The sequence below is a fragment of the Geotrypetes seraphini genome, chromosome 10 (genome assembly GCF_902459505.1).
Source record: "Geotrypetes seraphini chromosome 10, aGeoSer1.1, whole genome shotgun sequence".
Classification (NCBI taxonomy): domain Eukaryota; kingdom Metazoa; phylum Chordata; class Amphibia; order Gymnophiona; family Dermophiidae; genus Geotrypetes; species Geotrypetes seraphini.
The window spans coordinates 50,645,727-50,658,281 of NC_047093.1; the positions used below are offsets into that span (position 1 = coordinate 50,645,727).

A 12,555-nucleotide genomic window follows, 5' to 3' on the forward strand; every position below is an offset into this window, starting at 1 on the left:
AAACATGATGGCAGATAAAGGCCAAATGGTCCATCTAGTCTGCTCATCAGCAGTAACCATTATCTCTTCCTCTGGATAATAAACAGGTGAGTAGGAGTTAGGAGTTAAAACAGCTTCAAAAAGGTTGTTTTTTTGTTTTGTTTTTTTACCCTAGATTTGAACACAGTCAGACACAGAACTTGATGTATTCACACAGGAATTATATTCCAGGCGTATGGTGCAGCAAGATAAAAGGAACAGAGTCTGGAGTTGGCGATGAAGGAGAAGGGTACAGTTAAGAGACTTACCAAGAATATAAGAGTGGAGAGATACTCTGTTGCAGAATGAAAGTACTTGTAAGTCAATAAGAGGAGTTTGAACTGTATGTGGAAATGAATAGGGAGCCAATTAAGTGACTTGAAAAGAGGGCTAATGTGGGCATGACGACACTGGCAAAATATAAGTCATGCAGCAGAATTCTGAACAGATTGAAAGGGAGAGAGAGATGATTTAGTGAGATGATTTAGCGAGAAGCAAGTTGTAGTAATCTACGCATGAGGTGATAAGAGTGTGGACAAGGGTTTTGGTTGTGTATTCAAAATATTTCGAAGGCTTACCAAACAGGTGAAGGAAGCCATAAAAGAAAAGAAGGACTCTTTCAAAAAATGGAAATACATAAAGACAACCGAAGCCTGGAGCAAACATAAAGATGATCAGAAGAAATGTCACAAGGCGGTGAGGGATGCAAAACAGGAATATGAGGAAAAAATAGCCCAGGAGGCCAAAAACTTCAAGCCCTTCTTTAGATACGTGAAAGGGAAAAAACCTGCAAAAGAGGCAGTCGGACCCTTGATGGAAAGGGTACATCAAGGAAGATAAACAAATCGCAGACAAACTAAATTCCTTCTTTGCATCCGTCTTTACGAAGGAGGATACCTCAACAATACCTGAAGCGGAGAAAGTGTTTGCAGGAGAAATAGAAGACAGCCTCACCACAGTTGAAGTGGACTTAGACCAGATATACTATCAGATCGACAAACTTAAAAGTGACAAATCCCCTGGACCGGATGGAATTCACCCGAGAGTCTTAAAGGAATTGAAGGTTGAAATCGGAGAGTTATTGCAAAAACTTGCAAACCTGACAATCAGAACTGGACAGATACCGGACGACTGGAGGATAGCGAACGTCACCCCAATTTTCAAAAAAGGATCGAGAGGGGAACTGGGCAACTATAGACCTGTGAGTCTTACGTCTGTCCCCGGCAAGATGGTTGAAGCACTGATCAAGGATAGCATGGTCCGGCACTTGGACGCACACGACTTGATGAAACCCAGTCAACATGGATTCAGGAAAGGGAAATCATGTTTGACGAATTTACTCCAATTTTTTGAGACCGTGAACGAGCAAATTGATAGTGGGAAGCCGGTGGACATAATATACTTGGACTTCCAGAAAGCGTTCGACAAAGTTCCACACGAAAGACTTCTCAGGAAACTACAAAGCCATGGCATAGAGGGGGATATACAAAGATGGATAGGCACATGGCTGGAAAACCGAAAGCAGAGAGTGGGCATAAATGGGAAGTTCTCCGACTGGGAGAAAGTGACTAGTGGTGTACCCCAGGGCTCGGTACTTGGGCCGATCCTTTTTAATATTTATATCAATGACCTGGAGGAAGGAACATCCAGTGAGATCATCAAGTTTGCAGACGATACAAAACTATGCCGGGCGATCAGATCGCAGGAGGATAGAGAGAAACTCCAGAGCGACTTGTGTCGGTTAGAAACATGGGCGGAGAAATGGCAGATGAAGTTCAATGTGGAGAAATGCAAGGTAATGCATTTAGGCAATAAGAATAAGGAATACGAGTATACAATGTCAGGTGCAACTCTGGGGAAGAGTGAACAAGAAAAGGACCTGGGTGTACTGATAGATAGGACCCTGAAGCCGTCGGCACAATGCGCGGCAGCGGCAAAGAAGGCAAATAGAATGTTGGGCATGATAAAGAAAGGAATCTCGAGTAGATCGGAGAAAGTTATAATGCCGCTTTATAGGGCAATGGTCAGACCACACTTGGAATACTGCGTCCAACATTGGTCTCCCTACCTAAAGAAGGATATAAAACTGCTGGAGAGGGTGCAGAGACGAGCAACAAAACTGGTGAAGGGTATGGAGAAACTGGAATACGAGGACAGACTTATAACACTAGGATTGTTCTCCCTTGAGAAAAGGAGACTGCGTGGGGATATGATCGAGACCTTCAAAATACTGAAAGGAATCGACAAAATAGAGCAGAGAAGATTATTTACATTGTCCAATTTGACACGGACTAGAGGACATGAAATGAAGCTAAGGGGGGACAGGTTCAGGACTAATGTCAGGAAGTTCTGCTTCACTCAGAGAGTGGTTGACACCTGGAATGCCCTCCCAGATGAGATTATTGCGGAATCGACCGTCCTAGGCTTCAAGAGCAAACTAGATGCATATCTCCTTAAGAGAGGCATGTAAGGATATGGTGGACTATAAATTACGACAGGTGTACACCTGGCAGGGCCTCCGCGTGTGCGGATCGCCGGACTTGATGGACCGAAGGTCTGATCCGGAGATGGCATTTCTTATGTTCTTATGTTCTTATGAACAAATTTTGGCGACGTTACAGAGAAAGGACAATGTTTTAGCACTTAATGTATATACACTCATATTCAAATTTATAAGAGCATTTAAAGGTATGAACATGCTATACATGTGCAAAAAGTTTTATAAAAACATTTCTTTAATTTTACTGCGTGCTGTTGCTTACTTACCAATCCGAACGTGTTCTCTTCCATCATAGACCAGCCATTCGTACACCTCATCACTGAAGCAAAAGAGATTGTGTTTCACACAGAGATCTGAGATTACCTTCAGTTCCTCCCTCTTAAACACCTACAGTAAAACAAAAGGGAGGGGAGGCTGAGAGACTGGAAAAGGGAAAAGCTAAAAGTGAGGAAGAATGAGAAAAAAGAGAAAGGGGATGCATGAGCATGAGTAGACAATGAAGAAGAAAACAGGATAGGTTGAAAGAGGGATACATATGGGAAGAAAAGAAAAAGTGAGGTGAAAACCGATAAATACAGAGGGAGGCAATTTAGAATGAAGGAAAGATTGTGACAGAAAGTTATGGTAAGCTATTAGAGGGCAAAAGGGGAAACAAAGGGGGGGACAACAGAGAAATTAAGTGGTTTTGCTAGAGTGGAAACAGAAGATGTGACATACCAGAGAGAGGGAGAAAAGGAAGATTAAACATAAAAGACAAAACATAGAAGAGGAGCCAGGAAAAAAACTAGCACCACTAAGTACAGTGGACAAAATTTAGAAATTATGATAGTCATTTATTTTTAAAATGTTTTAAGGATTCTTGTTTTATCTAAATTTTGAAATTAAAAAAAATATGGATTTTTTTAAAGCAGCTGATTATGCTAGATGAACATGCTTGACATGCCTTTCATCTATCACACAGAGAGACCTTTCCCTCGACTTTCCGCCCCCCTGAATCTTTCAGATGCCTGTGTTCTCCATATTAGAGCACCTACTCCCTCTTTCTCAGCCTTGCTTCATCATCTGCCTATACCCTCTGCCAAATCTCTGGGAAGACGTTACTACTGCACTAGCTGACTTTCCCAAAGCCTGTTCCCAGTTATTGGTCTTCGGGGATTTTAAATTTGCCACCATTGGAAACTTACGTAGTCCTCTGCGTTTCTTTTGGTTCACCCATCGCTTCTCTCCTTCCACAGTCACTGTTCCCTGTGCCCTGGTCTAATCATAATATTCCCCTCCCCCTGCTATTTCATGCTCTCTCATTGTTAGACCCAAATGATCTTACATTGCAAATTTTGACACTCCCCACTCCCAACCTTTCTAGGCACATCAATTCTCACGCCACTATCAACTCTTCCTTATCTGATATTCTCAATGAGCTGGCTCCTCAGCAGCCTAGAACCCATCGTCCCTCCAGATGTTCTTGTTGGTTTCATCACAGCCTGACGCTGCTCAAGCAGCAGCTACACCATGCTAAACATATTTGGAAGAAGTGCCAATTTCTAACAGTTGGTATTTTACATACCACTTATCAAAATTAGAGTGCAACCAAAACTGTTTTTTTGTTTGGTTTTTTTTTCGGGGGGGGGGGGTTGTTTGTTTTGTTTTTTAGTTTTGCCAAACTGAATCTACAAATAAAATATGCCCCTTGATTTCATCTGAAATCAAGCCAAAACTGGCCCAGCTCCCAACCAAAAATAGCTCCTACTGCCTCCCTTACCTCCCACCCCCATGCAGATGGGACCACCCTCACCCCTCTGGGCCTACCTTACCACCTTGGAGATTTAGTGACTAGTTGGGGCAGGAGCAATCCTCAATCCACAGTTAAAGGGGTTGCCATGGCTTCCAGTGGCAATCTTGTGAGACTACTGCTGAAGTCACAACAGCTATTTTGGGATTGGAGCTGGCATGGGCAGGAGCAATCCAGTATTACTCTTGTCCAAGTCAACTCCAATTCCAAAGTTGCTGCCACAACCTCCAGTGGCAATCTTGCAAGACTGCCACAGCTTCCTGTGGCAGCCATTTTGACTGTGGACACAGTCACTACACCACCAAGGTGGTAGTAAGGTAGGCCCAGAGAGGGAGCCCAAGGCAGCCTACAGGTGGATCCAGGAGGGGGCTTCATCTGTTCAGATGGGAGGAGGGAAGGAAGGAGTGGGAATTCCTTCAGTTCTTGGAGGAGGAGAGCCACAGGACATAGAACAAAAATAATTTATTTTCAGGTGAAAATGCTCTGGCTTTTTGGGGGGGTCAAAACCAAAACAAGTTCAAATGCAGATTTTGAGCCAATTTCGGGGTCAAAATCAAAACTGAAATTCAGTTGGCCTCTAAGCCACTTAATATTCCAATCTTATTTCAGACTCAATTGTCCTCTCAAATTATTACAGATTCTTGATTCAATTGCTCCTCCCATCAAAGGCATCTCTGGCACTCCTGATGTTACATCTATTGTGTCACCTCTGGATAACCTGGCTGCATTCTGGCACTTTAAGATCCATTCCCTTCGCTCTTTCTCTTGGCCCTAGTGCTAACATCACACTAATACCCTCCTGCCCTCTTCCCAATTCCGTTCCCCCTCTGATTTAACAAGATATATCATTCTCTGAGACTTCTTCCTCCCACACTCCCCTTGCAAAATGGTTCTTCTTTTATTCACTATCACTCCCTAGGAAACACCTTTGAAATTCTATGGCCCATGTTTTCGCCCCTTGATCACCTGGCTAGTCTCTCTAATACACAAATTTGCATCCCTTGTCCTCCCGCTTTATGGGGGTATGGCTATTGGGACCCACCAATAGGACACGTGAACTCTGGGCACCATTGGATGAATGCCCATGACTTTTTGACACTGCCCTAGTAGGAATTCTCCCTGATGGCTTCCCTCTCTGCCATGCCTCCCTATCAGGGGAAGAGGAGCCCTCCCCTGATGACTTGAACCACGAAAGCCTAGCAGGAGCTCTCCCCCACTAACTTACCTTTCTGTCCCAACGTCCCCAACAGCAGAAGCAGTTGCTCAGAGAGGCAGAGAAGGATAGAAGGAAATGCTTTCATGGGGATGCAGGTCAGAGAGGCATGTCAGCATTGGATAATTCCTGCCAGGGCTCTCAAGAGGCGCTGAGGTAGGCAGGGGAGAGGCCAGACAACCAGCAGGACTTTTAGATCTTTGGATGCTGGCATTTGAGTGCCCAAAAGTCCAAAACATATGTGTATAGGTACCTGACTGGTGGTGCCCCAATGGTGCCAAATAGCAGTGCTAAAAGTCTTACTTCATGTTTTTACCCTATTTGTCAAGAAAGCTTTGGAAGGGCATGGTTCCAACAGCATGGAAACATATGGTTGTTATCCCTATTTGAAAAGTGCCTCATTTGGATCCTACTAGGCTAATTTCCAACCTTCAACTCATGCATAAACTTCTTGAGCTTTATCTTGTTTGAGCATAATTCCTTCCTGGACAAAACCTTAACACGTCATCCACATCAGATTAGATTCTGTCAGAGTCATATCACAGATATATCTTTATTAGCATTCTATAATAAGATCCGATGCTCTCTTGATCAAACAACTCTGATTGTAATCTCAATTGATCAATCTGCTTTTGATCTTGTCAACATGATTTACTTATTGCCTGATCACTAGGAGTTTCTGGATCTGTTCTCCTATGGCAGGGATAAGCAGCTCCGGTCCTTGAGTGCCATAGGTATATCAGGCTTCAGGATATCCAACATAAAAACATGATGGCAGATAATGGTCAAATGGACCATCCAGTCTGCCCATCTGCTGCATCCACTATCGCCTCCTCTCCCTAAGAGATCCCATATGCCTGACTCAAGATTTCTTGAATTCAGACAGTTGTTTCCACCACCTCTACCAGGAGACTATTCCATACATCTACCATCCTTTCTGTAAAAAAAAATATTTCCCTAAATTCCTCTCATTCTGGAGCTTTCTTTCAAATGATAGAGACTCACCTCATGTGCATTTATGCTATGTAGGTATTTCAACATCTCCATCATAACTCCCCTCTCCCGCCTTTCCTCCAAAGCACATATATTGTGATCTTTAAGTCTGTCCCCATATGCCTTATGATGAAGACCACTGACCATTTTAGTAGACTTTCTCTGGACCAACTCCATCATGTTTATATTTATTTGAAAGTTAGGTCTCCAGAATTGTACACAATATTCTAAATGAGGTCTCACTAGAGTCTTATACAGGGGCATCAAAACCTCCTTTGTCCTACTGGCCATACCTCTCCCTATCCATCCTAACATCCTTCTAGCTTTCACCATCACCTTTTCAACCTGTTTGACCACCTTAAGAACATAAGAATTGCTGCTGCTGGGTCAGACCAGTGGTCCATTGTGCCCAGCAGTCCGCTCCTGCGGCGGCCCCTAGGTCAAAGACCAGTGACCTGAGACCAGCCCTACCTGCGTACATTCCAGTTCAGCAGGAACTTGTCTAACTTTGTTTTGAATCCCTGGAGGGTGTTTTCCCCTATAACAATCTCCGGAAGAGTGTTCCAGTTTTCCACCACTCTCTGGATGAAGAAGAACTTCCTTGCATTTGTGCATAAAAGTTCTTCACTCCCCAAACTGTACCATTCTCTTGGAATTTTGTAGCCCAAATACATAACCTTACATTTCTTAGCATTAAATCTTAGCTGCCAAATTTCAGACCATTCTTCAAGCTTTGCTAGGTCCTTCATCATGTTATTCACACCATCAGGGGTATCTACTCTATTGCAGATTTTGATATCATTCCACAAAGAGGCAAATCTTACCCGACAGCCCTTCAGCAATATTGCTTACAAAAATGTTAAAAAGAAGAATAGGCCCAAGAACCGAACCTTGAGGCACACTACTGGTAACATCTTTTTCCTCAGAGTGATCTCCATTGACCTCTACCCTCTGTTGCCTTCTACTCAACCAGTTCCTGACCCAGTCTATCACTTTGGACCCCATACCAAGAGCACTCAGTTAATTTATTAGACTCTTGTGTGGAATAGTGTCAAAGGCTTTGCAATTAATATGCATGAGATAAATTTGCATACAATAGAGGTAGTACACGCAAATTGAACTAATGAATATTCATTGACACTAGGAGTAAACTTGAAAATCAATGTTTTTTAATGAATATTCATTGTGGATATCCTGAAAACTTAATGTACCTGTGGCACATCAAACCTTGCGCTGGGTTTTACTAAACAGCGGTAGAGGTTTCTACTGTGGGCTGGCGAGTTAAATGCTCCAACACTTATAGAATTCCTAAGAGCGTTGGAGCATTTACCTCACCAGACTGCAGTAGAAACCTCTACCGCTGTTTAGTAAAAGGAGTCCTTAATCAGATGCGGTTTCACTTTACCTTCTTTTTTTCTGAAACTTATCCTTCTTTCACTCCACTTCTTCTGGTTATCCAGTACCTAGATGGGAGCACATACTATTATGCTGACAACATTCAAATTCTTGTTTCATATTCACTCGCTACTGTATAGGATACCAGTCCCTTCAACTTCTGTTTGAGTTCTGTATCCAAATGGCTTTGTGACTATCTATTCCTTAATTCTGCAAAATGAAAAACCATTCATTTTCCCAACCCCCATGCTGTACTGCAAAAATAATAAAAAACTAGTGGTGAGGGCATCCTCTATTGCGATTCTTTTCATGTTCTTAGCATCACCTGACTCCTACCTTACTTTTATCCCTCAGGTAATCAGCTTACATTAGATAGATTGTGAGCCCACTGGGACAGAGTGGGAAAATGCTTGAGTACCTGATTATAAAACCGCTTAGATAACCTTGATAGGCGGAATATATATTTTTTTAAAAAAACCTAACCTAACCTTATTCATGCAACTTTCTTCAAAGCATCATACCTATGCAAATATGCAAACAGTTCCTTCCCTCTAACCTTATTCAGATATTATCTTTTGCGCTAGTTATTTTAGAATTGACTATTTTAAATTCTCTGGACCACAGCTTTCCTTCAGCTAATATAGTTCCTGCCTGTTAAGTTGCTTCCTAATGCCTGCTGATTGAATCATGTCACTCCCCTCCTTTCTGCTGAACATTGACTACCAGTTTCCACAAGAAAGTAATGTCTGCTCTTGCCTAGCTGTAATCTCACTTCTGTTATTATCCCTTACACTCCCTCACATATTCTCTGCTTCATCCCACACCTTTTTTCTTGCTTTTCCTTTCTCCATCCCAAATTTGGCTAGATACCATACGCTCTACTGCTTTGTCTACTTTGTTATCTTTGATCTTATCTCTGGAACTCCTTCCCAGAACACATCTGCACAGAATCCTCATGTTACAAAAGTTCAAAACTTCCTGAAAACCTGGTTCTATCGCACAAACTCTGATTAGGTTTCATCCCTTCTTTCCTAATTCCAGGACTCTTTCCCTATCCTTTCCCCTTTTTTCTCTTTTCTTTTCTCCCTTGGATGGTTTCTGTGCTTCTTCACCTATGATTTAACTGAACCTTTCTTTCGCCACTTTGTTTATTGTAAGCCATACTATGCGTGATTGAGTGATATGTCAAATAAATAAAATACAAAAATTAAAGATACAAGAGCTGATCAGGTCTGCTAAGTGGCACAAATAGAAACATAGAAAATAGAAAAAAATTAATGCAGATAAATACCATTTATCCTATCTAGTCTGCCCACTCATATCATTTACTAACATCCCTTCTTCTCTTTTTTTTTTAATTTATATTTATAAATTTTCATTTATAATCAATCAAGTTTAAACTTGTACAGAAAAGCAAGATTCAATAAAGAAAAAACATCCAACATATTAAATTTCAAAGGAAAAAATAAATTCTGTCTTAAATCACGCCCTGCATGCACCGAATGAGCTCCTCTATGCCACCAACCGCGGCGGGAGTCCCGGGAATCCCGGAGCGCCGCGAGGCCCCAGCGACGCTTCTCCCTCTCCGCTTCGGCATGCTCAACAGGTAATTCTTAAGAAGCACTAATAAAGTCACAAACTTCGAGGAGGTTGTCAGGAGCAAACACACAGACAACCTATTCAGACACCATCTTGGATCCATCCCTTCTTCTCTTAAGGAAGATCCTCTGTACTTGTCCCAAGCCTTCTCAAATTCAGATACAGTCTTCATCTCCACTGGAAGGTTGTCCATTAATCCACCACCTTTTCTGTAAAGGAGTATTTCCTTAGATTACTCCCAAGTACTACTACTACTGCTCATTTCTATAGCGCTGCCAGTCTGTCCCCTTTCACCTTCATCCTACGTATGTCCCCTCGTTCCAGAACTTCCTTTCAATTCAAAGAGGCCTGTCTCCAGTGCAAGAGGCCATAAGACTTAAATGTCTCTACCATAGCTCCCCTCTTCTGCCCTTCTTCCAAACTGGATGTATTGAGATTTTTAGATCCGTCCCCATTTTAGTAGCTGCCCTCTGGACCTATACTTTTTATATCTTTTTGAAGGTGCACCCACCAGAACTGCACACAGTACTCTAAATTAAGTCTCACTAGAGGCTCTAAGAACATAAGAATTGCCGCTGCTGGGTCAGACTAGTGGTCCATCGTACCCAGCAGTCCGCTCACACGGTGGCCCTCCGATCAAAGACCAGCGCCCTGAGACTAGCCCTACTTGCGTGTGTTCCGGTTCAGCAGGAACCTGTCCAACTTTGTCTTGAATCCCTGGAGGGTGTTTTCTCCTATGACAGACTCCGGAAGAGCGTTCCAGTTTTCTACCACTCTCTGGGTGAAGAAGAACTTCCTTACATTCGTACGGAATCTATCCCCTTTCAATTTTAGAGAGTTCCCTCTTGTTTTCCCTACCTTGGAGAGGGTGAATAACCTGTCTTTATCTACTAAGTCTATTCTCTTCAGTACCTTGAATGTTTTGATCATGTCCCCTCTCAATCTCCTCTGTTCGAGGGAGAAGAGGCCGAGTTTCTCTAATATTTCGCTGTACAGCAACTCCTCCAGCCCCTTAACCATTTTAGTCGCTCTTCTCTGGACCCTTTCGCGTAGTACCGTGTCTTTCTTCATGTATGGCGACCAGTGCTGGACACAGTACTCCAGGTGAGGGCGCACCATGGCCCGGTACAGCGGCACGACAACCCTCTCAGACCTGTTCGTGATCCTCTTCTTTATCATTCCTAGCATTCTGTTCGCCCTTTTTGCCGCCACCGCATATTGCGCGGATGGCTTCATCGACTTGTCGATCAGAACTCCCAAGTCTCTTTCCTGGGAGGTCTCTCCAAGTACCGCCCTGGACATCTTGTATTCGTGCATGAGATTTTTGTTACCGACATGCATCACTTTACACTTATCCACGTTGAACCTCATCTGCCATGTCGATATCCATTCCTCGAGCCTGATTATGTCACGTTGCAGATCTTCGCAATCCCCCTGTGTCTTCACTACTCTGAATAACTTTGTATCGTCCGCAAATTTAATCACCTCACTCGTCGTACCTATGTCCAGATCATTTATAAAGATGTGAAGAGCACGGGTCCAAGCACCGAGCCCTGCGGCACCCCACTAGTAACGTCCATTTACCCCCACTCTCCGCTTCCTATGCTCCAGCCAGTTTTTAATCCACGTGAGTATTTCACCCTCGATTCCATGGCTCGCAGTTTTCCGAAGTAGTCGTTCATGCGGAACCTTGTCAAACGCCTTCTGAAAATCTAGATATACAATGTCAACCAGGTCGCCCTTGTCTATCTACCTGTTTACTCCCTCGAAGAAGTGCAGCAAGTTCGTCAAACAAGATCTGCCTTTGCTGAAACCGTGCTGGCTGGTCATATCCTTTATTTTCTCTTTATGCAGCCAAACATCCTTCTGGCTTTTCCCCATTGCTTTTTTTTTTTTTGAGCATCAAATACAATCACCCCCAAAGTCCAATTCTTTCGTACTTCACTCCCTATACTATACCACAGGTTTTTGAAGCCCAAATGCATGCTTTAGTATATAACAGGATAATCGCAAACTGTGTGCTGCGGCATTGTAGTGTGCCTCCTAAGATTTCAGGTATGCTGTAACACACTGGGGAGGAGAAGAGATGTCGGCTGACTGCCTTCAGGATGTGCCTCCCAGCGCCTCTCCTCTCCACACCTCTTCCCTGCTGGCACCCCCCACTGATGGCTCAGGGCCCTTATGGAGGACCTTCGCACATGCATGGACATCCACGCACTTCCAGATGCCTCAAGCGCAGCCACTATGTTTAGTGTGCCGTGGCTCGACAAAGTTTGCAGGACACTATCATATAATCTTATCTGTCAAATTCCATACCATTTTTAAGGTTCATATTAGATATACTGAGTTACAGTCAGGTAGTCTGAGTATTTCTGTCCCTATAAGTCTTAGGATTTAAGTTTGTATCCAAGGCAATGGAGAGTTTAATGATTTGCCCAAAACCACAAGAAGCAGCAGCAGGATTGAACCTGCTTCCCTGGTTGTCAGCCCAGTGCTCTAACCACTAGGCTACTCCTCCACTCCACTAGATCCCTCTTCATTATCAATGTCATCTGCTGATTTTATCATGTACAAAGAAGCAAACCTCACCAGACAGCCGTTCTGGAATATCTCTAACAAAAATGTGTTGTTGTTTTCTTTAAACAGAACTAAGAACCAATCTTTGTGGAACAAACACCCTTGTCTTTATAGTGAACCTCAGCTACCCTTTGTCACTTTCCTCTCAACCAGAACGTACCAAGAGCACTCAGTTTATTTATGTCATCTTTGTGGAACTGGGTCAAAGGCTTTGCTGAAATCTAAGTACATCACATCTATCATTCTCTCTCAATCCGACTCTCTGGTTACTCAGTCAGAGAAATTGATCAGATTTGTCTAAGATAACCTCTAGCAAAAACCATGCTGCCTTAGGTCCTCCAATCCACCAGATTCCATAAACTTTACTATATTCTGTTTTAGAAGTATTTCCTAAATTTAATTACCACAAAGGTCAGTCTAATGGGCCTGTAGTCTCCAACTTCTTTACTCCTGCTTTTGGGAGAGGGACCA

At 43.1% G+C, this 12,555-nt stretch overlaps 1 protein-coding gene across 7 annotated transcripts in view; it reads right to left on the reverse strand.

Annotated features, from left to right (window-relative positions):
• The window catches only part of KYAT1 (kynurenine aminotransferase 1), a 187,954-nt gene that overhangs the window by 19,022 nt on the left and 156,377 nt on the right, over positions 1-12,555 (reverse strand). For all 7 annotated transcript variants that reach the window (XM_033962021.1, XM_033962023.1, XM_033962019.1 and 4 more), the window contains one exon: positions 2,785-2,905. In XM_033962021.1, the coding sequence (XP_033817912.1) occupies positions 2,785-2,905 (121 nt within the window). The remainder of the gene's footprint in view (positions 1-2,784; positions 2,906-12,555) is intronic.